This window comes from Pocillopora damicornis, chromosome 1 (genome assembly GCF_964200805.1).
Source record: "Pocillopora damicornis chromosome 1, jaPocDami1.2, whole genome shotgun sequence".
NCBI classification, from domain to species: Eukaryota; Metazoa; Cnidaria; class Anthozoa; order Scleractinia; family Pocilloporidae; genus Pocillopora; species Pocillopora damicornis.
Genome location: NC_142670.1, coordinates 39,538,998 through 39,566,957, shown reverse-complemented (window position 1 = coordinate 39,566,957; position 27,960 = coordinate 39,538,998). Strand labels below are relative to the sequence as shown.

The window sequence follows — 27,960 nt, the reverse complement described above, 5'->3', positions numbered from 1 at the left end:
TAAGCTACGGAGCATTCGTTGCAGATTGTCGGTCACAGTTAAAACATATGTTTATTGAAAGATCGCAGGAATAACTCTGTTGGATTTTCCATTGCTTTCGAGATGATCACGATGCTATTGTAAGGATATTTTGTGCTCCTTACTCGTGAATGTATCAATGAAAGATTTGAATCTACGCTGTTGGAAATCTCCGCGAGGATTTTGAAGGCTGCACGGTGTTTGTTGCTGTCCGATGAGCGATCAGCGATGCGATGTATTATACGAGCAAAGAGATTGCGCATCTCTCAGAAAGTGTGTTTGGCTGTAATTCCCGCCGCTTGGTTGGTGTTTTTCATCGCTCTCCTATTGTACAATGACCACGAGGTTGCAGGTATGTTGAAGGAGTTGTCGTGTGTGATAACTTCAGCGTAAAAGCTGTTTGCGGAGTCGCCGTAGTGGTCGCGTTAGGGACTCTGCAGGCATGCAGCGAGTGAATGTTCGCCTAAGCGTAGAAGAAGAGCTTTTATACAAACAATGAACTCTTGAAATATTGTTGTTTATTCATCTCCTTGCGAAAGAAGTAGTTTGTATAAGAACTACTGAGCTGAGGACTAGGAAATCTACTTTGAAAAACATGTTCGAATCCTTTGTGAAATGGTGTATTTTGAGCTGTATTCCGTTCGTAAAATAAGGCATATTTTCAAGAAGAAAACTGCTGTTGGTCTAATCAGGCATTTTTGTGGTCGTGTTAAGGTATATTTTGCTATTCTTGCAGTATAGACCGAAGTCTACGCCATGTTCAATAAAGTATTACTCACATAAGATTAATGAGAGAGAGATGTTCAGTTTGGCACGTAGAACTTCGTCGCACAATTGTTTGCACGTGCCTGTTTGGCCTTTGTGAACGATTGTAAGGTTAAAAGACTTGCTATTTAGTGGCTTAATTTCATGACACTGGGCTAATAAGATGAGATTTACAATCTTTGGTTTATTCAGTTCCTCTTTAGTTTGCATCGGTAGACATTGTTCAAGATTTAAAACGAGTTCCGCAGAGGGGATTTATCGAAAAGATACTTCCGAATTCTTCCTTTCCTGCTAGTCTGTGCTACCGGTTATGCTTAAACGGAACAGAAATGGTCGCGGTTTGTCGGTGCCATTCTGTTTTTAACCCATATGTTGACAATAGGATTTCAGTTTTGTGGAATTGCAGTCATAATATTATTTGCACAAAATCTTAACTCGGCTTTTTAAACTAACTTAAAAGACTGAACCATTTGCCTTAATGCATCAAAGTTAAAAAGATTTATTAAGCTGTAAGATTTGTTTTCTTAAGGCAAAGATACGGTCCTTCTTGGGGGTCAATAAGTTTATAAATGTGGGCTAGTAATTTTAAAGTATTTTTAATCAATTTGCGATCCACTCAGATGTTTTCTAAATTACGCACGGTAGAGATATTGTCGGCACTTCTGAAATGTTAGAGCACGAATGTAAATTACATTTATTTTGCTTTTTGAGGGTTTTGTTTATTCAAGAGTTGACTCTTTTTTTCTTCTGAAAAGATGTGAGTTTTAGTTGAGACTGGCTCTGTTTTCAGGTATGTTTTGAGCAATGATCGCGAACTGTGCCACTTCTAAATCGGAAAAAATAAAATATTTTATCGCTAGCGATTTTGAATTCCTTTCTTTGTTTTCGGTAGATGTTTGTCCGTTTTTTTTTTTTGAAAAGAGAAAAAAGTCACAGAAGAAGCGAATTGTGGCAAATGGATCTGTAAATGAAAAACGATATCGGGAAGGAAAGGAAACCACCTTTGAGCCCTCCAACATACTGCATATATTAGAGATGTTTTGGTTTTCAAAAGAAAAACATCTGTCATTTTGTAGAGCGAAAGATTCAAAACATTTTGCGCTTGGGTTTCACAATCGGATGAAACCGGGAAAACTTTGTCACATATCGCGATTTTAACGTTTTCTTAGCGAAAAGTAAACTGTGTACCGTAAGTTGTAAAGTAGAAGGCCATTCAATTAAGCTAAAACTCCTTAAGTTTCTGGAATTGTTTTCTTATCTAAACTCACAAGGTGTTGTTTACATAAGTCGCGTCACGTTGCCGCACCGTCTCGCAATTTTAAAACCTCTTCTTGAAAATGTTCCACGAGGCAGCGCGACTTTCGCAATTCTGATTTGCTTTAAGACAATAATTGCTCGACACAGAGATCGCGTTTTTGTGGAGATTGTTTTAAGCGACAGAGTAATTTTCAATTTCAATACCCTATTGTAAACGAGCGATATATCTGACAAACCTCTCTGCGATCAATTTGTCAAACTTGATAACCACAGGAACTCATTAATAGATCGATTTTTGTGCTTGTCAGATGTTTTGTTCCTTTTTTTTTGATTGCAATCTAGTTGAATTACAGGCATTTTCATCTTCTCCATTCTCGAAAATAGTTACTGTAAAGTGCTTTCAAATGTAGCAGTGTTGTCAATTCCTACTTTTTTATTCAGGGAAATTGTGTTCCGGATGTGATGAAGCGGCTATGCCTTGCGCTTTTCAAAATACAATCGAGTATTAAAAATTCTCGATATATCAACGATGAGATATTTTTGCAAAGCAAAACTCTTCTACTGATTAAACTTGGGTGTAGTCGAGAAAACCAATTAGCATTTCATCGTGAAAGTGAAAATACAATGACAGTGGCAAGATGTTGTACGACTTGTATTTCTCGGTCTTTAAAAAAAAGGAAAAATACAGCAAGCGAACCCCCTCTCCATACGCAGAAACGTTGAATACGCACATAGTGAGCTGAAAACATAGCTTGACGTTTTTTTTTTCCTACAGAAAGGTGAATTTGTCAGCTAATTTAATCGGAAAGAAATGCACACCCGACTACAATCAGGAATGTTCCGAATATAGTGAAAAAAACACGAAGGTTGTTGTTTTTGTTTGACTTTTCCGCTCTGTGAACAGATAAGCTCGATAGTTCAAAAGCTTCGTCGTAGGTGGTATTTCAGATAGATAAATCAAATTCCCCGTTAGATTTATTAGATAACTGGATCGATGTTGGCAATATTTGCTCAGCAATCAAAATTATGTCCTGGAGTTTGGTAGATTTTTTTTCTGAGCATCAAAAACAGCGGGTTTTCTCGAGTTTCGAAGCTAAACATATGCTGCACTTTTTACTTTGTGACGTTAGTAGGTACACAGCCCTACTCGCAAACAAATTTTTTGAAACTCAGTAGATGAGGGATTTACCCGTAAATTTAGAACTAACTGAGGTTTTATTCTAATTTTTTTCTAATTCTGAGGTCCTTACAAACATTTGATTTATTTCTCTTCCCTGTACACACCAGCATCTGTATAAGTATTCTCCATTCTGTTTTTCATACATTTCCTGTGGTACTGACAAGGAGAATTTGTTTGTCGATCAAGAGGTTCTTTAGTTCAAGATCATTTTTTAAATTCTCATCACTTTAATGTTCGATTTAGCAGTGATACTTTAAGGAGAAATTTTATGTCAGTCATTCCTCGAAGCTGAAAGGTTAGCTTTTTTTGTCCACAGACGACGTCATTGCGACAGAGTTAACCGAAGTTGGCCGGAAATCGACGTCTCCTTATGGAAACAAGGAAATACTTTTGGAAGATGTTATGCTTCCGTCGACACAGTTTGGTAACAAGACTTTCCAAGTACAGAGGAAAATATTAGTAGTTCATAAATCTTTGACTAAGGAACGATCGAAACTCTCTCACTTTGTCACAAGATTTTTAGACGGTCTTCGGGCCCCTTACGTCGTCAGCGAAGTAGACGACAGACCATTTTTAAATTTAAAAGAAGATCTTAAAATGGGTACAACAATCGGGCGATATTCGTTGGTTATTTTTGTTGACATCAAGGCATATTTACAACTCAAACCCAACGTTCAACAAGTTGTGAAATTATACTGCAAGAAGTTTGCGACGGGAATTTTATTTTTTATCTCGAATCACGTAGGATCTATACAAGAATTTGGCATTGAAATTATCAAACCTCAAAAAGAACGACAAAAGATCGACGTTGAACTTAATGGAAACTCGAAACTTTTAAGAACGACACGTAGAGGCGGCTCGGTTACTATGCCGTATGTTCAGAAGGGACAAGGCACAAGATGGTGTTTAATTCGTTATAACCCAGAAAAATTTCCCTATGAAACAGTGGAGTATGTTGTTAATCGTAAAAATCGGCGGAAGCGAGACCTAGAAGTTGCTGAAATTGAACAAGCAACAGTACTGTTGGACGATGGTCAAAAGGACGGTGTGAAAAAGGTATTCTTCGGTGGAGGGTTTCCGTTTTTCCTTCACACTTTGTTATATATGGACAGTTTAGAATACTTATCTCCCGTTAGACCGACAGTGTTTTCAGCAGAAAGATATCTTCAAATTGACATAGATGATATTTTCATCGCCAAAACTGGGATAAGAATGAAGAAAGAAGACGTCCTGGTAAGTGTGTGTCCCTTTTACTTTTGGAATCATCCATTCATGTACATCGCGGTCTCTTTTCGTGACATGCGGCTATCTGTCGTGACTTTGGTACGAACATTGCGTGCCTCATGTAATATTAAAGTCATCACAGATAACCCTATGGAGCCGTGGTAAAGTTTTAGGGAAGGGTTGGGTAATGCTCAATTTTCACAGAGAATTTTTTTTTATCAAAGTTTTTCTGTAGGAATTAATTCTGTGCTGTCTTTTGCACAATCTTTGTTCATTTGGTAAAACTTTACTTTTATAATTGGGGAATTTTCCTTTTAACAACACCTTTAGCGCGTACATTCACCATGCTAGATCTTTAGTTATTAAAAGCAACAATAATTTTTGTGTCTCCTAAAACCACAAAGTTTGCTTGAAATTTCGCATAAATTTCTTGACTGAAAGAACGTATAATCTTGCATGCCTTCATACTTACTTCGTCTGCTTTCCATCCTGATTTTATATCTGACTCAAATTGTTTACAATACAATTTATTTTACGTCGGCAACATAGGGGGTGGTTACCCAATCCCCCGAGCCTAATGGCTCATGCTTATTCGAAGCTCTCTTATATTCTACTGTTACGAAAGAGCAATATGATTGAGAAAAGAAACGCGGAAAATGTCTTTTTTTAACAGGAACTTTTAATTGCAAAACAAATGCGTCTGAAAATCTAGAAGTTTCTTCACAGCTTACTTGTCTGTCATATTTTATCATAATGAGATTTCGTAAAGTTGTATTACCTTTAAGAACTACCGTATTATGATTTTGTTGTTTTCAGACGTTGCGGTTAGGTAATATAATTAGTGAATAAATCGCATTGCAATGCAGGTTTTTGTCCGCACGAGAGCAAACATTTTGTCCAAGCATATAAAGCGAATATAAAAGTTCTAGCAACGCTTTCGATTCATTTTATAACACCAATAAAGTACATGTTTCTACATCTTTATCCCGTCCATGTTTTTATGTTAAAGTTGTGAATCCTTCACTGTCACAAATTTCGTGACAATTTGTTGGATTAAAGTTGTTTGCTACATGTTTTCCTTTTTTTCTTTTTCACTCTTTTATAATATGGCCATATCCCATATCACAAAGCTTTTCCTAGTCTAGTCATTGTTGTCTACTCTCGTCACTAAGTCAGTTTTATATCGGCTATATACTACTGTTTGAGCAGAGAATATGCACCATGTCTAAAATTAGACTTTGTTGTTATTATCCTCGGACGTAACTCGCGGAGAGGAGTGTCTTTTAACAAGCTTTAAAGTCCAGTTTCGATAAGCACGAGATGAGGTGCGAAATTCTTATTATGATAACGAAGTCTTCATTTTCATGCATTTTTGACATATTTCGGAAAAAAAGATTTTGCTCATAGCTTCACTTTGAAATTGAGGGTGTAGTGAAGAACTCGGAAATTGTCTTTTAATTGTTAAACCTGTAAATACGCTAGTTTCGTTTGGTGTTCTCTTGAGGCTGTGTCTATTTTTAATCCTGCTTAATTGTAATGTTACGGTGTCTTGCTTTGAAAGTAACCTTTCCACGCCCAAGATTAAAAAAAACTCACTCTTGCTTCAATTCTCTCGCTTTCCGTGATCTCTCCTCGACACTTAAAAAATTCATTGGTTTTAATACTGTTTGAACAGAATTCGTCCCAGTTAGTGAGCTCAAATTGGGCTCTTAAAAATGTTCTGTGGCCCCTAGGCCATGCTAGTCTCTTGGTGGCCTCTAACGTAAACGCATTCAAGTTTTCCTGAGGAAAAAGCGCCTAAGTGAGATCTGGGGCCGAGTGGACCAGGTCGAGCTTGTTGTCGAAAACTTTATAACCCATATTCTAGCTTTTGCATTAAAATCAGGTTGCATTTTCTCTCACAACTCCCATTTAATAATAAGTTCCACGCTTCCTATCATGTCATCGCTACGTTCTGAGCCCGTAAGATCTCGACGAAACCAAGCTTAGTTCAAAAGCTCTTCTGGGAATATATTCCATTAGAGAGAGGTAAGATCCTCTTATGACCTCAAAGGATAAAGTTCTCCGTGGGATTTCTTAATCTCTACCTTTATGTTAGCTGAGATGTATTTACCTTTGAAGACATTTAAACTTTTTCCGACTAAACTCTTGGCGCACGTGATGCGTGAAGTGCCGTTAAAGTGTGGAACATTTGATCCTCCGCTCGCATCTGGAATTTTTCTGCTGGCAAATTTGTTTTACTCACGATAAGGCAGTTGCTAGAAATTTTCCTTGTGTCTAAAAATAAGAATTACTTTGAAAAGTCTCATAGATACTTTCTTGAAAGACATTTTAGGCTAATATTATCTAAGAAAATACGTGCGCAAATTATTGCGTGCATGTCATGTGTACAGTCGCTAAAAAGGTTCTAATCTTCAGATAATGGGATTAGTTGTAAAAGCTGTTTAACGCCATCTGTATGGTAACCTCTCTTTAAACCGCGGTTATACATTTTGTTTAGTAAGGCTTCATTAGTCGTGCCCAGCTCTCTCTCAGTCGCTGTTTCCTTAACCCTTTACACCCTAACATCAATATTCATCTTCTCCTTACTGTTATTCGTACAATTACTAAGGTGTTGACAAGGAGAATTTGTCTTAAATGAAGAGTTTCTTTAGTTGGTGATCAATTCCTTTATTCTCATGACATTAATGTGTGATTCAGTGGTGATATTTTAAAGAAAAATTAGATGCTAGTCACTCTTAGGGGTTTAAGGGTTGATACAACATCTAGGGAGGTCAAACGACCAAAATTAGTTTATTATCTGACAACTGGATCTAGTCATCGTTTAATAGATTGTTACTCGTGAATAGATAAATAAATTATTTCGATTGGTTGTGGACAAAGATTGGAAAATAAGATGAGATGTTACTACGCCCCCTAATCGCTAGTCTCGTCAGACTTCACCAAATGTCAATTCCTTAACAAATTAACATCAGTATGATTATTCTCCATAGTGTTCTATATACATTTCCCATGGTGCTGAAAAGGAGAATTTGTCTTACAATCATAACGCTCTACGCCTGAACAACAGTATTAATACTCTCCATACTGTTCTCTATACATTTCCTGTGTTATTTATATGGAGAATTAGTCTAACAATCAAGGGTTTCTTCAGTTTGCTATCGTTTCCTTTAGTCTCGTTACCTTCATTCTGGGGTGACATTGTAAGAAGAAATTAGATGTTTATCACTCTAAATGGTTGTAGGGTCAAGCTTATCAGGTCATTCATCGGTTCCCCTATTCTCATGACTTAACTGTGCGATTTGCCATTGATACTGTAAGGAGACGTTGGACGCTAGTCACTCTAAGGGGGTGAAACGATGATCTAGCATGTTTTATTTCTCTAGGAATTGATATCAGTACAAGAGAGGCTCGCGCAAAAGATTCCTGGATTCAAATTCAATCTTGGTTTCTCTGGGCGTGGCTTTAGACAGGGTGACGACGAAGAAGATGCGGGGGACCAAGCTCTGATAGAGCATGCGCATAAGTTCACTTGGTTTGGGCATTTGTACGATCATGAGCAGCCCCATAAACACACCTACAAAGAAATAGTCAGGTCACTTACCGCGAATGAACAGTTTGCCAAGGTACAGTACTTTGATTCATGATAGAGTTACAATAGTCCTTTAAAACGAAGTAAATCTGTCCACAGACCGAAGTATTATTTCAACTATCGCGCATAGAGATCGCAAACAATCTCATTAGATAGGAATGATCTAGCTGTCGTTCAAAACTGAACGCCAAGACAGGCTCGTGCTTCATTCTATTTTTTTAACAATCGTTCACAAGTGTTTAATGGTAGACTTGAAATTCTAGGCTTATTTCCATTTGAGATGCGGTGACGGAGAAAAGCCTTTTATAAGCCATTTTTTTACATTGATTCGTTCTGTTTCCGCAGTCGTTCGGTATTCCTATGAAACTGTCGTACATGGTTGCCCCACACCACTCCGGTGTGTATCCAGTGCACGACCCTCTTTATGATGCCTGGTCAGCTGTTCGAAACGTCCGTGTCACCTCAACTGAAGAATATCCTCACTTGAAGCCTGCGTGGTTTAGAAGAGGATTTATTTACAAAGGCGTTAAGGTAATAGAGGATTTTAAAATACGTTATATAAAGAAAGACAAAATTCCGTAAAATACTGCTCAATAGCCTTCATTTGGATTGTCAAACGCAAGGGTCTTATCAACCAACTTAACAGTTCAAATCACCTTTCATGACGCGATTAACAATACCACATGTCAGTACATACTTCTTACTGACCGAGGTCGAGGTTCGTTACGGAGCTAGCTTTTTCGCACGGGTTTGTGGCCGAAGCGCAAAACCGATAAACATGGTTACGTGACTTAAATTACGGACCGAGAAAACGAGATTTGTAAGATATCTATTATATCTCTGGGTTCAATTAGAGGGGATGGTTTCAATTCGAATAAACTTATAATTTAGCATGGCCCGCTAAATAGACCAATCATAGTGCACATACTAGCTGAGAACTAGTACGGTGATACTTAATAGCTTTCATCTGATTGGTCACTTACAAGGCTGTTGTTCACTGACTTAACATTCGGCTCGAACCACCTCGTGCAGCGTAATAAACTGTATCATAGGAAAGTACAGCTCAGTGGCTTTCTTATGAATACGCAGGGGTGTTATCCTCTGAATTTAAAAGTTCGAGCCTCCAACTGTAGGTTTTACAATTTTTAACCTGCTTTTAAGGTTCTACCTCGACAAACTTGTGGTCTGTTTACCACAACTAACTTCTTCTACGAGATCAAAGGAGGAAAGACAGCATTGGATAGAAGTATCGAAGGTGGAGAATTGTTCGAAACTCTCCTGAGAAATCCGGTAAGTTTTTAGATTTGTGTATATTCTGTTGTACTTCGCCCAACAGGCCATTTTACAGTTGTGTACTTAGTTGCCAAGCCTTTGATTTGGAGTGAGGCTGAAGGTGACCTTGCCGTGATAGAGACCAGTATCTAGTTAGCATGATAACGAAGTAAGTTGCATTTGAAAAGAAGCAAGGTTTGTATCATAACAAGGTCACCCTTAGCCTCATTCCTGTTCAAAGGCTTGGTAACCAAGCACACAACTGTAAAATGGACTATTGAGCAAAAGTTACATACACCAAGGATGTGCCAAAAAAAATTGCACAATGACACTTGAAAGGAGGAATAAATCCTTGGTTGTGCATGATTTTAGAATAAAAACTTGATTAAATGGACCAGGTTCTATGCCCCAAAAATCTAATGTAAAGAGGTCTTTTGTGACCAGAGCTTTTTTTTTTCGATTCGGTATAAATGATTTTTAATCTTCTTAGCTAAATTGAATGTTTTCCCTCAACAGGTTATGATTGTGATGACTCACATGACAAACTACGGTAATGATCAGTTAGCTCTGTACACAATTAGCCGCCTCGTGGACTTTGTTTACCGCTGGACTAACTTGGAGTTGAAATACGCTTCGCCGCTTGAACTCGCCGATATCTATTTCAAGTTGTTTCCTCAGGACAAAAGTCCAGTATGGTTGGTAAGTTGCAGGTGGACGATGATTCTTCTTAGGAGTTCGATGGATGGATCAACCACTGCAATGTCGGGGGGGTTGGGGGGGGGAGGGGAGAGACGTGGCAGTTTTGCTTATCCCTGTGGTTGGGATCCTCACACCCCCTGACATTCCTGTCAACGGGGTTGAGCTTTCTTTCCCAATTCTTTTTTTTTTAATCCTTTTTTGATGGGAGGGAATAGCTGCAATAAGGTAGGTCACCCATAGTAATTCGTCAAATTTCCTTGAATATTTAGGTATCCATTGACACTATTGAGCGGAGAGAACCACTGCGGGGTAAGAATCCTGCCCAAGAACACACCTCAATGATTCGGCGCTGTCTCGAACCAGGACCTCTCGGTCAACCTGATAACCGTAAACAAAAGCGTACCCAATGACCACTGGGAATTAAACGGCTAATGTACCCAACTTCTACAACTTTTTGTTGAGGAGTCTTAAGTCAAAGTTGACAAGTTTTTATTAACTTGGTACGTATCTGTTACTGCAGAGCCCATGTGACGACAGCCGCCATCTTCAAATCTGGCCAAAGGACAAGTCTTGCAACAGGCTCCCCTCGTTCCTAGTGATTGGGCCTCCGTTTGGAGGCCTGGACGTGCTTGTGACACTTCTCAAACTTCACCCAGACTTCTTGCACACTGTGAACACAAATAATATCACCAAAGGAACAAGATTTTTCAACACTGATAATTACATGAGGGGATTAGACTGGTAAGGAGATTTGGAAACGAAATGTTGAAATGGTCTTTGATTCAAATCATACTGTTCTTGGTTTTTTTTTTAGGGTAGTGGGTGGTGGGTAGTGAGTTTTTGTCGTCATTTCATTTCATTTTGATTTGATTTACCATAATTCTTTCATTTTTAACTTCATTCCTGGTTTTCTTTTATGGTTCATTTTGTTTCATTCGGCTTAACTCTCCTTTCTTCAAGCTCGACAAGAGAATTTCTAGTGAGATAGGACACTTAAATTTGCAGGAGTAACATTCTTAAAGACAACATTTTTGTTTTACTTTATTTCTTCCCGAGACGCTTTTGTGTATTAGTTTTTGAAAACCTCCTTGACTGATTTTGTTTCAGGTACATGAATTGTTTCCAACGACCGAGGAAATTCGAGCAGATGTCCTATGAAGTTAGTGATGAGTATTTCACCGACAATAAGACACCGTACCGTGCCAGCAATCTCCTCAAGTCCGCTAAAATACTTATCATTCTGGAAGACCCCGTGAAGAGAGCTTTCTACCATTATCAGGTGCTTGTCCTGTGTACGAAAAATTTTTAAAACCTTGCTATGAAAACCTTGTGTTTAGTAATTCGGAAAATCTAAATCGATTTCAAAGGCGACATTTTTTTTTAATGCGAAGGACCTAAATCTACTTCATCTTATATTCATACTATGGAAGAAACGTTATTACGTAAATATAAACTGCCATTATATTTCTTCAATTAATATTTGTATTCCGCATTTTAAAAATATGCTTTCCATACATTCACTTTTCATACAAAGCTCGGGTGACAAATTCTAGAATTGACGGAAACGGTAACTTTTACTTGTAACCGATCATGTGTTCTGTTTGCATGTAGCATCTAAAAAACGTTCAAGGATCCAATCTACCAAGCTTCGATGATCTCGTCAAATCCAAGGGAGATGAACGTTTGTCGGGGATCCAGCGGGCTATTTTAGAAGCTGGGCACTACTCTGAACACATTGGTCGATGGATGAGACATTACAGTGTCAAACAGGTTGGTCCAGTTTAGTACAGGGTAGACCAGTTTAACAAAATAAAAATATGGCTGAACTTCGAGTTTGTTGGCGGTTTTCTTTTCCCTTCTCTACCTTTTGTGTGACAAGTGGAGGATTTTCCTATTTGGATGAAAGATCCACTTTCGATATTGAACCTCACAATTGCCAAAGCCTTTCTCGGTTTCCTGAGCGGTTTCTCCGCACCATGTCAGTGAGCCCATACAAAGATAGATCAATATAATGATATCAATTATAACTTCCAATAAAACTTTAATTCTTAATTTCGCGCAGATGTCAATAGTGAGCGCCGATGATATAGTTTCCAAGCCCTTCACGATCATGAATACACTTCAAGACGCTGTTCATGTAGAAACCCGCCAGGAGTATTCGCAAATACTAAGGTAATTATGCTTCTGTTGCTTGGAATAATTTATGAAACGTATTGCTCTGTGAGAAGATTTGGCACGACCCGAGATTAAGTTTCATAGGGAAGCTGCAGATCAATGTCAATTCATTGATATTTAGTTTCGGACTAGAAATTGCAGAGAATTTAACTTCTCCTGGTGATATTCTTGAACAGGTACGATGAATCGAGTGGTCTCTACTGTCCCAAATCCTCCGCCAACGTGACAGATTGCCTGGGTTTCAAAGAAACGAGACCAGTTTATATGAGTCAGCAGACTGAACAGTTCCTGCAGCGGTATTACTCCAGACATAACCAGAATCTACTGCGCATGAACCAGAAGATTGAGTTTCCTCTTCCTAAATGGATTCATGGGTAATCAAATCCTTGTAGAAAAAAAAAGCAGATTACGAGATAGTGGGTTACCTGTGTTAGTGTGATTCATTCTATAAGCTAACGAGAGAATGGCACTCGCTATTCAGATTATACACTCTGAGCCTGAATTGCTCTTTGTCACGCTTGTAACGAACAATGATAGTTTTGTGCGCGATCGGTAACGTAACGTTTATCGTCTCCAAGACTTACTGAACCAGATAAAATTTTTTTATGTCACGCGTTTCTTTACCTGTAAAACAGGCGTATCAAGCCAAGCTTAAACTCAGACGCGACGTACGAGACTATGAACAGTATTTTTATATTTATCCTGTCGGTCTCTGTTGTCATAATGAAACAAAATTTACCTCCGATCTTAAGGTCGTCAAAGAAATAGTAGGCCTGTTCAAGGAAAGGTGTCTTTTTCTAAAACTATTTTTACATACTAAAATGTCAAACTGTCACTGAATCAATCAACTAAGCATATTTTTGACTCAGTCAAGCTACTTATTTTTGACCATTCGAAAATTGTCAAGTTGGAATAAAAGAAAATCTATATACATATTATATATATTAAAAGATATATAGAGCCTGGCGGTTATTTTAAGATTTATACAATTCAAGAGGAATATATTGATTTTATATAAAGAATTTATCAGCATATATGAAAGACATGAAAGACGTTTGAGAAAAGAAATATATTGTGTTCAAGATACTGGTGTCCTTGTGATGATATTGCGAATGACTGTCCAAAATAATAATAACCAATCAAAGCAAAGGAAGTTACACTATGGAACCAATCAAAAGTGAATCAATGTAAATAGCTTTAAGTCCCGGGGACCAAGCCGCTAAAAGTTCTAGCCTTAAACTGATTGGTTTGTAAGGCGGCTTACAAGATTAGGAAAGGTTTTAATGCCCTCCAGGTTTGCCTTAGTTTCGGTGATTCGAGAGTAAAAACGGCGTGGGTGTGGGAAGAACTATGGTTCTGTAAAGTCCACCATGCGGCTTTCCATCGCTTGTCCCGCTTTCCCCGCAAACTGGGTGTCTGAAACAGGCACGGACTACACTACTTGCCTACACACTAAAATTTAGCAATTATTTTCTTTACCAGACAACCAAAATTATGCACTGTAGTATTTACATGGTCAGCGTCAAGATCGAACGTAGTATTAAAGGGGCAGCAGTAGGCCATTGCTAAGTTAACTCTGGCCTCTTTTTCGAATCAAGGCTTGGAGCTTGACCATTTGTATGAAAATGAGTTTAATTTGCGTGTGAATGACAACTCATTATCATGTGAAAGGAGAAGCACCAGGACTCGCTTTGAAAAAAGAGGCCAAAGGTAAATCGGAAATCGGCAAAAGTATTGCTCAGCGGAGCTCTTTGATAAGCTTCCGCAGTTGTTCTGATAAGATTTACAACGGGTGTTTTCAATGAGCCGCCTTCTAAGAGTCGTGAACTTTAGATAATGAGACAAATCCTGTGAAAGAAAGTCCACCACTGAATGGAAGTCTCCTACCTTCGTGTAGCTCTCCACTTTAAAATCTCAACTGTCGATTGAACGAGTAATGAAAAATTAAATGTAAAGTTGGGCCATTAAAATTTTTGGCCTTGAAAGCTATCGGTCGATAAAGGAGTTGTTTTGATAAAGAGGAAGTTATTGTTTACTAAAATAATAACGGGAGATAATCGGATATGAAGATCAAACATATATCTCTCTAAAGAAAAAAAATCCAGAAAAAAAATCCCGAATCTAGCGCATTAGTTTAAGTTTGACTCGATTAAAAATAACTTTTCGGTGGAAAGAGAGGTCAGCAGTCATTCGATATTACGCTTGGAGTAAGATTAAGAAAAAAATTATATCGCTGCTGATAAAAAACTCATCATCTCATTTATCTGTTCACTTTTTTTTCTCTGTGTATGTGACTCACACATATTTGAATGGACACTGGAGGAAGAATGAAAAGCCTTCACAAAGACTTTCCCGATCCCCGCTGTTATCAAGATTGGGATGAATTTTGATTTCGTTTTTGGCGCCGCAGTCGGGATTTGCGTGCTGTTTTCAAACCTTTCAATCAAATTATTCATCTCTGGGAGGGGAGGGTGAGATAAACATATATATTTTATCGTCTTATGCCGCTAAAATGCCACAAAATTTATATTAATTTTATTATGTCAACTTAAACTATAAAGCTTTTTTTTTTAATCATTCTTTTGGACTTAAAAAATAAGGATCTCTCTGGCTATTGAGTTTTACTCTTCACCCCTCCCTCCCAAAGAAAATTTCGAACAGCTCTGTTGACGTTTGCACATGCGACATCGCGTTATTTTAGGACTTACTGTAGTGGTAGTAGACAATGTAGTTGTACTTTGTGGTGATGCTATCAACGAATGTCTTTCGCGGCAAAAAGAAGGATGAAGTGCTGGAGCTTAAGAACTGGATCTATACTGAGGACTTTTATGATTGGATTAGTGATTTTTACTATAATTTCGTGTTGGATTCTAGTTTACCAATCTTCGCGAGATTTGACCGTGAAACGCGCTCCAGTATTTGTGGAGGAGAAATGCTATCCTCTGAAAAACGCACTGGTTGGATCTAGAATATCTAAAGAATTTAGTCTCAATGCAACGTACAAAGTGAAAAAAAGAGTCTTACTGGCAACACGGAGAACTTCAGTTGCTTTTCGGTCCGAGATCTCTCGTGTTCTGGAGGAAAGTCGTATTCCTTACGAATTTGTTTATCTCGAAATTGGTGACAGAACAGTTTTTCCAAAGCTCACACACGGAGAAATCGGACGCTTTTCTGCAGTTATTTTTGAGAGCATTAAGTTCTACGCAACATTAGATATAGCAACTAGACATTTCCTTGACCATTACTGTCGCAAATTTGGCATCGGAATTGTTTTATTTACAGTTCAGGAAGCGCAAGAGCCTAATACGAGCATATTCAAGGAATTTCACTTCGGCATCAAGGCTGGAGTAAGTGATCTTCGAAATGTAGAATTGAATCCTTCGGCATGTGTGCTTCGCCTTACTAGAGCTGGTGGAATTATTGAAGAACCTCCAAAGTCAAAATGGAGTGTATTCTTTCCGAATCACAGCACTTACGAAGCTGTAGAGTTTGCTACAAAGGAAACTGCCTATACAACATTAAACACGAATAAACAAACCAGCTCCCATAATGTGAAATTTGAAGATCTGGTCTTGAAAGAAGGAGTTTCTTCGACGCGATTCACTACAGTTTTAACAGACCTAGGGCATTTGGATGGTGTACGACGTATCTACTTTGGGAATGGATTGTCTTTTTGGCTTCATAAGTTATTGTTTCTTGATGGTTTGGCGTTCGTTTCAAGAGGCAATTTAGCTCAGTCTTTGGAACGAAGAATCGTAGTTGATATTGATGATATTTTCGTTGGAAAAGCTGGCATTCGAATGACCAAAGAAGACGTGAGGGTAAGTTATTCACTAAAATTTTATAACACAATATTGCTTTATTCTCATAGCTAGCTTGTAAATTTAAAGAGAGCGAAGCTGTCGAATGCATCGTTTCCAAAGTAATTTTGGATGTGATGTAAAGCACGTCAATGTCAGGAAATAATAGTTATGTTAATGTTCATTGTTGCCATTGAATTGAGAAGTTTCTTTTTCTGATACTCTCCAGCTGTTTTAATATGCACTGATGTAGTATGTACATGTGGCACTTTCTAATTAAGTTGTTCAATGAATAAATATTTAGAATAAGTTGCTACTATAACATGTATATTACAAATTAGCCTGGCCGATTATGAAGAATCATCTCCAAGATAAAGTCAGTTTATGAGCAAGATGACTCATAACCTTGTCCTTAACCCTTTCACTCACATGGGTGACCAAGACAGAATTTCTCCATATAATATCAATACAATATTGAGCAGACGAGTGATGAGAATAAAGAAAAATATCAATATGTCTCTTATGATTTGTTCCAATACCAAGTTCTCTGAACCAACGCCATAAGAATTGAATGGCAGACAATAAGGAGACTTATGTATGAGATCTTAGGGGTGAAAGGGTTTACAAGGTTACACACCTTTCCATATGTGCATCTCTTAAGGTTTCCCTGACAGGTTACCAGCAGTCAATAAAACTCCTCTTAATAAACTTTAAGAGTGACCAGAATTTAATTCCTCTTTACAATGATACTACTGAGTCTTTCATTGAGATCATGAGAACAGTGGAAACAATCACCAACCTGAGAAGCTTAATTGTCAGACAAATTCTCCTTGTTAAAACCAAAACAGATGTTAAGAGAAGAGTATAGAGAATATCGATAATGATGCTAGAGTTCATAAAGGAGAGACAGAAGAACCCAGGAACATTATATAATTACCCAGCCAGGGTTTGATCCTGGACCATAGGCTCCACAGGAAGCCCAAGCTGTGGGGTAGCACCAATTTACTAAAGATTATAAAAAAAATTTTAATGTATCAATTTTTGTCTCAAGTCAATTTGCTGAATATTATGGAAAAAAAAATTTAATGTATCAATTTTTGTCTTAAGACAATTTACTGAAGATTATGGAAAAAATCTTGATACATCAATTTTTGTCTTATGTCATGAAATAAATTTTTGAGGTACTCGATGTTTTGTCTTGTTATACTTGATAATACCACGAACAAGTTTCAGCAAATAAAGTCAAGTTTTAACCATTTTTTCCCCCTCACATAAAAGATAGTATGGCTGGCAGCAAATGCTTTAAGACTGTTTGCAAAGAGGGAAAGATAACTTGCTGAAACTTGTTAAGGGGAGTATCAAGAACAACAAGAAAACATGTTTATTTTACACAACATTTCCTTTTCAGAGACTGAAAAGGGAAAATATTCAGAGGTTCAAATGTTTCCCGATAAACTCAAGTGAATGAAGACTTTCCTGCTGCTTGGGTTATCTTTGTTCTAGAATGTCATCTCTGTCATTGGTGTGCTTAACCCTCCTAGGATTTGACCCCTGAGATCACTACAAGCATCTAGTTTCTCCTCGCAATATCACCCCTGAATCAGACATTAAGGGCACGAGAATTAAGGAAATGATCACTCACTAAAGAAGCTCTTGTTTATTAAACAAATTCTCCTTATAAGGCTCTATAGGAAATGTATAGAAAACTGTAAAGAGAATATAAATACTGATATGAGAGAGTAGAAGGTTATTAAGTCCTCTAAACAATATGTTTATTGTTATGCATATAGGCCATGGTCTCTGTACAAGCAAAACTACAAGAGCGTGTGCCAGGCTTTCACTTCAACCTGGGATATTCTGGGGGTATGTTTTTGTCAGGGAATGATGAAGAAGATGAAGGAGATTGGGAACTGATAAAGAATGCGGACAAGTTTTGGTGGTTCAGTCACATGTGGCTTCATCGTCAACCACACAAAAGCAACACACTGGATCAGATCGTTGAGGATTTGAAGGCAAATCTTGAGTTTGCAAGGGTGAGAAAAAAAATGAGTGAAGGCAGCACACATATTGTTGCAAAATACATTTTAAATAGTTTAGGATTAACCCTATATTTAACCCTTTCACTCCCACAAGTGACAAAGACAGAATTTCTCCTTACAATATCAATACAATATCAAGCAGGCAGGTGATGGGAATAGAAAAGGATATCAATCATGGGGTTATTAGTTGATCCAATACCAAATTCTCTGAACTAACATCATAAGGATTGTATGGCAGATAGTAAGGAGAATTACTAATTAGATCTTGGGAGTGAAAGGGTTAATGAATGGCTGTTGTACAGTTGTTTCCATTTGGTTTTCCAAAAATTGGAGATGGTTGAAGTGTTTCGATATTAGCAGTAATGGAAAATAAAGGCAAAAGTACCTGGCTAAAAATGGCATTCTAGCCTGTTATTTAGGCCTGCTACAGGTTCTTATAGACATCACTGATATGGATCATTAAGCTATTGCATTACCCTTGAATGGATAATAAATTTAACATGAGTATCAAATGTTTCTTTGGAATATTTAGGAGCACAATATTCCAGTGAACACCAGTTATGCAGTTTCACCTCACCATTCTGGAGTGTATCCTGCTCATGATTTTCTTTATGAAGCTTGGAAGAGAGTTTACAACTTAAAAGTGACATCAACAGAGGAGTATCCTCATTTGTATCCTCCCAGGTTCCGTAAAGGATTCATATACAAAAATATTAAGGTGTGCCTTCGTTTTTTGGGTAGTCATTTTTTAAATTTATGCAGTATATACAAATAACCAAGATGTTCATGAGACTTTTTATCACATTTCTTTGTTGGTTCATGTGCTGTGATTGGTCAATTTCGCTATATGGCCTTCCACATACAAAAGTTTGTTTTGGTCTCCAAGAGAGATGTTGCCATGATAGTTACAGAACCTTGTTTTTCCCTTGGATTTAAGGCCTGCATGTTAAGCACTTGGGTCATGAATCTGAGCACAAAAAACTTGGTCCATGACTCGAAGTACTTGGTTAGTAAGAGGTATAAAGATCAGAGAGTTAGATTTTTCTGGCTAAATTTTATTTGCCTCTGCTGTTTTTTGTTTGTTTGTTTTTATTTTGTTTTTCTCTGTGTTTTGTTTTTTTTTTCCAAGATAGATTATGGTATTAATAACATGAATGTTATGATGACTATAAATTGTGGTGATCTTTCTAGGTTCTCCCACGGCAAACATGTGGTCTGTATACTCACACATTATTCCTGAAAGAATACCCCAAAGGGCAGAAGTGGCTAGAAGACAGTATTCATGGGGGTCAACTTTTTCAAGTTGTTGTTGATCATCCTGTAAGTAAAAACTTTTAATGGATGAATGCACATGACTAGCAAAGTTTGTTATTTTTAGGCAATGTCGTAAAGATATTCAAAGATGAAGAAAACATAAACTAGTTTTGTGAATGTATTGACATGCTTCCAAACAAAAGTAATATGAAGGCATGGAAGGGGTTTTGTCTCAGCAAACCAAATTGTTTTTGCTATATAATAAACCTTTATTGACCAAGCTATTTCAGTCACAATGGCTGGATATTGGCCCCAATTTTTTTTGTTTAATTTGTATGACCTCTGCTTTGTCTTGGTGTATAAAAACCCAAAAACAAAAAAAAGTTGGCCAATATACAGCCAGATTTGGTCAATAATACATACATATGGGGTTGATAATTCGACAAAGTTTTTCAGATTATATTTTTTTTGGCAGATTTCCATCTTTATGACTCATCTTTCAAACTATGGCAATGATCGCCTAGCTTTGCTTGTGTTTGACAGCCTAGTAAAACATTTGCAGTGCTGGACAAACATTAAGCTTAGTTCAGAGCATCCAGTTGAATTAGCTGAGAGATACTTTACAATGTTCCCTGGGGAGATGGAACCAATTTGGCAGGTATTTCACCTTAATGCTGTTTAGAAAAGATATTTAATAACAAAGTAAATTAAGATTGGGACCTGTTGGCCACTGGACAGTCACATTTTCTTCACATGTAATCAAAGTGTACTTATGAAATATTAAGTGAGGTGAAATAGTGTTAACCCTGTACACTGTAATATCAGTATCCACAGTCTCCCTACTCTTCTCTACACATTTCCTTTAGTGCTGACAAGGAGAATTTGTTTAGCAATCAAAGCTTCTTAGGTTGGCAATCATTTCCTATATTCTCATGATCTTAATGAATGATTCAGCTGTATAACTGTAAGGAGAAATTAGATGCTGGTCACTCTTAAGGGTTTATAGGGTTAAAGGAAGAAAGGTAATAATTTCTTGAATGTGGGGGACAAAGACTCTAGAATTTTGCAGTTGCTTAACCTCTCAGCTAAAGGCAATCTTTGGTGAGAAATGCTACATCCAAGGTTTTTTTTTTTAATGAAATAGTTATGTACAGTACTTATTATAATAACCTTTTTCATTCCTTGCAAGACAAAAGGCAACAACAACCTCTTCCCATCCAGTGATAGCTTTCAAAAAAATTTCTTTGTCGTAAATTTATTTTGTTTTTTCTAATTATTTATACTATTTGTCTTTCATGTACATCATGCAACTTGTATAACTTCTCTCTTACCCTATGTTCACTGCAAATATGTCAACATTAATTCTTGATTGACAGAATCCTTGCTCAGACCCACGGCACAAGGAAATCTGGTCACCAGAAAAGAATTGCAAAAAGTTACCATCCCTTCTTGTTGTTGGCCCTCAGAAGACTGGCACGACAGCTCTGTATGCATTTCTCAAAATGCACCCAGACATCATCAGTAATGTGCAAAGTGCTAGCACGTATGAAGAGGTACAATTCTTTGGTGGACACAATTACATCAGAGGCTTAGACTGGTAAGTGCAGGGTTAAATCATACAAGGTCATGAATATAGGGGAATATGATGTTTAGAGCCTGCTCATTTTCATTTGTCACAAAGGCAAGAAAAAAAAGATCAAAGTTCTCTAAGAGGATTTTCAACCTCATACCTTGGGGATTGTGCAGTCCAATGCTTTACTACATACTCATGAACTTAAAACTCCTTAATAAGCAAGGCCATGACCACAGAGCTCTTAAGTTGATTTCCTGGCAAAGAGTGAGATTTTCAACCATATTAGTCACAGGCATCACCTCAAGTAATGTTCCACTGTCCTATTATTTGGTAGCCATGATTATACCTCTGGTATCTGTGACTTTGATTGGTAAATGGGGACCTAAAGTTGAGCATAAAGCCTGGTCATCATCACCATTATTGTACACTTCATCATCACCATTTTCAATAGTTGCATAAAGTGCCTCTAGGCCACCATATTTATGGAAATTTGTATGTAAACTTGTGATGTTGCTTCCTGTGATAGGTACATGGATTTCTTCCCCGATGTTAGCAACCACAGTAACCAGATCTTGTTTGAAAAGAGCGCTAACTATTTTGATGCTGTCAAGGGGCCAATGAGGGTATCTGCATTGCTCCCGAATGCCAAGATCATCACAATTTTTATAGATCCAATGAAAAGAGCATACTCATGGTACCAGGTGAGTGTTAAATATTATCCCTTTATTGCCCAGGAGCGATGAACATGCAACTTCTCCCAATATTATCTTTACATTGATATCCAAACAGGTAATGAGAATACTCAAACTGATCAAGTAGAAGTTGTTATCTTGATCTAATGCCAGATACTTGTACCTAAAATATATTAAAGTTCACACGGCAACCAAGTGGACAATCAGACATGGTTTAATGCTGCTCTGGTTTACAGATTTAATTAATGTAACTGAAGAAGTTGCAATTCATAGACCCAACGTTTCGACACTCCTGTCTAGTACCTTCATCAGGGGTGATCTAAACACTGCAACAAGAGGTCCTTCATATGGTCACTAATTAATGGTCTTTTTTCTGACGAGGTGTAAATAGGCCTCAGGAAGCAAACTTCTTCAAACTTCAAACTTCTGCAGTTACATTCATAAAATCTGTTAACCAGAGTAGCATCAAACCATATCTACTTGTACCTAGTTTACACAGAAATGTGCAGCATTTAAAGAAGAGGATTAACAGTAAGATCTTTAGAGTTAAATTTGCCTACATTGTTTTGTATCTCTTCAGCACATGAGAAGCCATGGTGTGGCAGCTGCTATGCACCCATTCTACAAGGTTATAACAAGTGTTAACTCTTCTGAGGACAGAGGCATCAAAGCTCTTGGTCTAAGATGTCTATTACCGGGCTTGTATGCTCAAAATTTGGAAAGGTGGCTGAAGTATTTTTCTCCATCTCAAGTAAGTTCCCACCTCAATGTTACATGTCCTTGTGAGAGAAGGGATACCTGTTGGACACACACATAGACACACTATCTGCATTTCAATATTTTAGCTCCTTTTTCAATGTTATATTTCCTTGCTAGAGAAAGGATACCTGTACTGATACTGATGTTAGGGTGTAAAGGGTTTATTGAGTTGTTCTGTTTTTGCACTGTTCAGATTCTTATTCTTGATGGGGAGAAGCTTAGGACAGATCCTCCCCAAGTGATGCTGGAGGTGCAGAAATTTCTTGGTGTCAACATTTATGACTATGATAAGAGGTTAAGGTGAGTCATTTTGCTATTAATAGTGGTAATAGGACCAAGCGAGTGGAGACTAATTCATAATGGTAATTGAACTGAGTGGAGTGCAATTTGGGCTGAAATCATACGCGTGATTCCAAAATTGAACGAGCGCGCAGCACACGTTCGATTTGAAATCACAAGTATGATTTCAGACCAAAATTGCACAACACAAGGTTCAATTACCACTTTATTACATCCGTTTTGAAATCGCCCAAATACAGGACTTGGTCAGTTCAAATATTTTATTAATACAATACTGAGCTGGTTTGAAAATGGGTGTAATAAAGTCTGTAATCATAGGAGTGATTAACAAAAGGGAATGACTAAGAAACAGGAGTTCAATTTCTTGATCACAATTATGATTACAGACAGAATTGGACAGTACAAAGTCCTGTTACCAATTAATCAAAACTATGACAAAATTTGAGAAAGAAACTAGACCAATTATATGTTTCCATTTAAAAAAAAAAAAAAAAAAACAGTTAACTCAATGAAATGTGAGACAACAGTGCACATGCATGATGTGTTCTGTCCACTTACACAGGCACGACATGTTAACTGTCCCTGAACTGTCCTATTACACTGTCCAATTACAAGCATGATGTGTACACTGTCCTATTAGTGCTCAAATTAGGCTGGTGATAGCCAATCACATTTGAGAATTTTGTCATAGTTTTGATTAATTGTAAACTCAAAATGGCATGGTGCTTCATATTGTTTTGTCATTATGTAATTGAGAGACTCATCATGACCATGTAGTTTGCAAAAGCAGGGTCCTAATTGATGTATCCTGGCTGGCTGGAGAATCGTTTTGTTGTTGCCCGTGAAACTAGAATAAGGGCTGCAAGTAATAAGCTACTGTGTCCTGTAATTCTTGACCATTCAATATCTCTATGTTCTGTTCTCTGCAAGGGACAGGCAGTGTCTTACCAGGTAATGGTTTTTACCCTGGATGCTGGACTGCAGGTCAAGAGGTCTGGGATCAAGACCTGGCTGGGTCAATGTGTTATTTTCTTGGGCAAAACACCTTACTTTCACAATGCCTCTCTCCACTCAGGAGTATAAATGGGTACAGGAAAATTGCCAGGGTAACCTGCTGAAATTCTGGGCAGTAACCTCGTTATGAACTAACATCCTACCCAGGGGGGAATAGTGACACTCCTATTCACTTTTTTTCTAAGGGAGCTGTGATATTTGATTATTTGATGCCAAAAACAGAGTAAAATGAAAAGTGCTCTCCAGGTCATATGTGCAGTGGGGGGTTGGGGGAAGGGGGAAGGGGGGTAGGTTGTTTGAAAAGTTTTGTGAAACTCATTTATTCTCACATGTAGCGGGAAATCATAGTCATTTAAATTCTTTCTTATGTTTCACTGTTTATGTCTTCCCTCTGATGCATAGATTTGATAAGCATAAGGGATTCTACTGTCAAGTCACATCACAAGGTGGTACTCATTGCCTTGGAAAAGGAAAAGGCAGACATTATGTACCCATGGATGAGAAGTCACAGCGTTTCTTGGAAGATTATTACTCTAAACCAAACAAAATTCTCGCAGATTTGTTACAGAAGTTGGAGAGACCTCTTCCCAACTGGCTGCGACCTGCTAGATAATAAATTAATCATATACTTAGGATGAAAATTTTAATAATTTGTGTGAAAGTTAAAATGTTATTGTGAGAAACATTTTAATGTTTTCAGGCATAGTCTTCAGGCAAAAAGAAAAGTGTTTGTTAACTTTTGATTTGTTCATGTGAAGTAAGTTTAAAAACTGCTCAATCAACCCTGAAAAGTACTTAGTATGTTGACATTCAAAATGTTTCCTTGCATTCACATTTTTATTTTCACTTAAATTTATATTCAAATAAGAGGACTAAGATATTATAGACATATATTCTAACAATTATTGTATAGGGTTTTCAGACCAAGGAATTAAATATATAACCTTCATTAAAGCTTTACCATATAGAGTTCATAACAATTTTATTTTATTTATGTGGTGTGTGGATTGTAAACATCTATAGATATGTTACTATAATTTAAGAAATTAGAGGTCCTCTTTTGCTGTCTCTGTTGAAAGAGATGACTTTTCAATTTGACTAAACACAAACTGGATGTACTTGAGATAAAATCAAGGCATAGTTATACAAGTCTTAATATGGTTGTTATTCTAATTACGTGTTAAAATTTCATATACAAGTGAAAGTTGTGAGTTGAAAGGCATGTGAAATGCATTTGAAAAGCATTTGAAAGATGTTAAGCCTTCCATAGACTGTTTTCACTTGCCTTCTAACTAACTTCTGAATCTTCCATGTCAAAATCTAGGACTGTCTCAGCCACTTAAGAGCTTTGACTGCCATTTCTGATAGCATGAATGAAATCAACCCTGAATTTTTTACTCAGATCTCTTAAAGTGGGTTTGATTTAAAATATAATTGCCTGTTATCATTGAAATACATTTATGTATTCTTCTACCGCAAAAAAGACAATCTGCAAAATGAATTTATTGGAATTCAGATTTCAGAGTATATCATTTATTATTTTTTTTCCTAGTGTATTAATTTTTCATTTACCAGTGCTATGACTTCATACATACAGTTTCATAGGAATTTTACACAATCTTAGGATTGAAGAAAGGGTTATAAAGTGTACCACCAGATACAATTATTTTTGTAATATTTAGTATCTCAAATGTATCAAAAGCTTCTAACAGAACAGAAAAATCAATGGCTATGTGTAGGTTAGGAGTATACTGGCTAATTAGGATTTAAGTCCCCTTGGGGTGTTGTGCCAAGGGTGAGTGTTGCATGGCACCCCAAAGATTCGATGCAAAGGAGGTTAATTGTCCATTCTCAAAGTACAGTGTGAGAAGATCAGTGGAAGAAATAGGAATTACTGTAGAAAATTTTTGCAAGTGGGGCTGTTCATCTGAAAGGGGCAACACCCATATCAACTGCTAGGTTTTTCGGTTTGCCTTGTCTTTTTTTTCCACATTCACTGACTTGTGGATGTTATCCTGAAGGTTGCAATGATAGTAGAAACATCATTTGGCATTTCACCTTGCCCCAGTTGTTTGAAGGTTGATAAGTGCTATTCTCTGGATAAAACTCTTACACAGTTGATAACACTATAAGTTTTACTATCACTTATCTGCTGGAAAGCGTTTTCTTCCCTTTATACAACTGGGCCCAGGTGAACCAAATCAGGACCAAAATTCATAGTGTACAAACCTAAGAAAGATCATCTCCTTTCCTGGCACTTTAAAATGCTGCTTCCCCTTACAACCCTAACTAGCTAACTGTTATTTGCTAAATGTCAGTTTTTTGGTTGCTATCACAACCTGTTATCTTAAGGAAGCTAGCCTTGTTGTCAGAAGTTTCTCCATTTTCCCTTTAATCAAAAACCTCAGTGGGTGACAATTTTTTAAAAATTTTTAGTGTAACCTTTAGCTGTAGAGTGGAGGGTGTAATATATTTTGATAAGGCATGGCTTTTGTATAGATAAAGTAAAGTTAGGGCTCAAGGTTTAAAAAGTACAGTGGACACTTGGCAAAGGGAACTATGAAATAAAAGAAAATTTTAAATTATATACCCTTTCAGTTAAAACATCTGCTATTGCTGGTCAATGTAGTGGACCTCACTCTACTGCATGATTGGCATAAATTTAAGCATTGTTTAGTGTAAGTTATGGGTCCTTTTGAGTGTCAATTAGGGTGCAGCCTTTTTCTTGGGGCATGGATTAATGGGGGAAGGACTGACAGGATGAATCAAACAGAAGCGGGAAGTATGAGGTAGGTAATAAGAAGTGGCCACCTCTCAGTCATACCATAACAGGCTTCCCCCTCCCTCTCCCTTTAAAAAAAAACCCTTAGAACCACCTTTCTTTGAAAGTACCGAAACTCTATTCGTTCTCTGCAGTTGCTTCCTCGTTATTCAACTTTCTTTTTACTTCTGTCAATAATATGAACCACTTTCCCTAATCCATCATTGATTCAATACCAGTTCTCCAAACTAACATGATGAGAATCATTTGGTGGAAAGTAAGGAGAATTACTAGTGAGATCTTGGGAGTTAAAGGGTTAACAACAAGATTAACTACAGCAGTTCCTCCTTTTTGGGGAGGTCCCTTGTACAAGTCAAAGAACTATCAGTGTAAAGGAGACTGATGTTAGGACTAACAAAATTTTCTCTACTGGAAAATAAATTCTGTGGAAAACGAAGGACTGCTTGTAGTCTAAGCCAACAGAATTTGTATTTTCTAGTTCATACAGGAAAACCAAGCAATTGGGTTCTTTATATACCAGTATTTATTACTGCTTTGTAGTCCAACAAAAATTTTAAAAATATTTTCAGTTCTAGTCTGTATTCATTGTAATTTTAGATTTTTGTCACTGATGAAAAATTACAAAAATATCATAGAAACAAAATTAAATGCTAAATACAATATTTCAAACAACTGCAGTTCCAAAGGATTGCCTATGCTGCTCGATTATAGTAATGATGAATAATAAATATGGCCAGTAACTGATCCATTGTCCTTTAACCACGATTCCACACCATGGTAAATATTTCCAAATCTTTTGTGCTGCAATATTTGTGAATGAATCTTGGCTGGTTTCCTGTTTCACTTGGCTGCAGTATGTCTCATCAAAACACTATTCAGCTTTTCTAGTTTCTTTATATCCTGTTGTTGCTCTGTTCTGTATTTCAAGCACTGCAAGAGGATGATAATTAACAGAGGAATGACACTTTCTGATAATCATTACGTTCCAGTTTTCCCAGAATTTTCAAAAGAAGGAATGTCTGAAATAAACTCCATTGTAGCAATGTCTATTTCTGGCCAAAAACAAACAAGAACTCTGAACCCCTTTTCCCCAAATATTTCCATTCAAATGTTAAATGCAAAAAAAAAAAAAAACTTTTAAGTTGTCGTAATTGTTCATTCATTTAATATAACTTCAACTTTACCACTTGGTCATCTGTTCCCTTAAGAACAAGCTTCCCATCACAATGGCGATACTTGACGACGAACCGAAACTGAAATAAAAAGAAGAACATGAGAAATATAGCTTTCTCTTTTACACGTCATCTGTTCACTTAATTCACGTGTATTTTTCGAGTGTAAAATGAGTCTAACTATTACCAACCTTTTTCGGCTCAGCTACGCACAACTGTTCAACTGCTGCTGCAAATTCATCCCACGAGTCGAAATAGACCATCTTTCACTCTATCTCTTACAAAGTCCGACTAAAACCGAAATTTTACGTGAAAGACGCCATGTTCTAAAATTTCCTTTATACTCGGAAGAAAACTTTGTATATGACTAAATACAATGTCCTTACCAAAAGT

The 27,960-nt window shown here is 37.2% G+C and overlaps 3 protein-coding genes across 3 annotated transcripts; 2 read left to right on the top strand and 1 right to left on the bottom strand.

Moving 5' to 3' along the window:
* Positions 1-165: 165 nt before the first annotated feature.
* LOC113679607 (N-heparan sulfate sulfotransferase 4) lies at positions 166-13,268 on the top strand. Its single transcript, XM_027196574.2, has 11 exons — positions 166-370; positions 3,537-4,453; positions 7,831-8,070; positions 8,382-8,567; positions 9,198-9,326; positions 9,825-10,007; positions 10,528-10,748; positions 11,115-11,286; positions 11,619-11,777; positions 12,070-12,179; positions 12,359-13,268. The coding sequence occupies exons 1-11, from the start codon at positions 247-249 to the stop codon at positions 12,558-12,560; spliced, it is 2,643 nt and encodes an 880-aa protein (XP_027052375.2). The 5' UTR covers positions 166-246; the 3' UTR covers positions 12,561-13,268.
* A 1,612-nt stretch (positions 13,269-14,880) lies between these two features.
* LOC113679606 (N-heparan sulfate sulfotransferase 4) lies at positions 14,881-26,198 on the top strand. The gene is made up of 10 exons (XM_027196573.2): positions 14,881-16,003; positions 17,773-18,015; positions 18,554-18,739; positions 19,213-19,341; positions 19,751-19,933; positions 20,652-20,872; positions 21,375-21,549; positions 22,121-22,291; positions 22,493-22,599; positions 24,016-26,198. The coding sequence occupies exons 1-10, from the start codon at positions 14,942-14,944 to the stop codon at positions 24,224-24,226; spliced, it is 2,688 nt and encodes an 895-aa protein (XP_027052374.2). The 5' UTR covers positions 14,881-14,941; the 3' UTR covers positions 24,227-26,198.
* Positions 26,199-26,900: 702 nt separating this feature from the next.
* On the bottom strand, positions 26,901-27,950 carry LOC113679608 (signal recognition particle 9 kDa protein). Its single transcript, XM_027196576.2, has 3 exons — positions 27,759-27,950; positions 27,580-27,648; positions 26,901-27,325 (listed from the first exon to the last, which is right to left on the bottom strand). The coding sequence occupies exons 1-3, from the start codon at positions 27,828-27,830 to the stop codon at positions 27,236-27,238; spliced, it is 231 nt and encodes a 76-aa protein (XP_027052377.1). The 5' UTR covers positions 27,831-27,950; the 3' UTR covers positions 26,901-27,235.
* Positions 27,951-27,960: the final 10 nt, after the last annotated feature.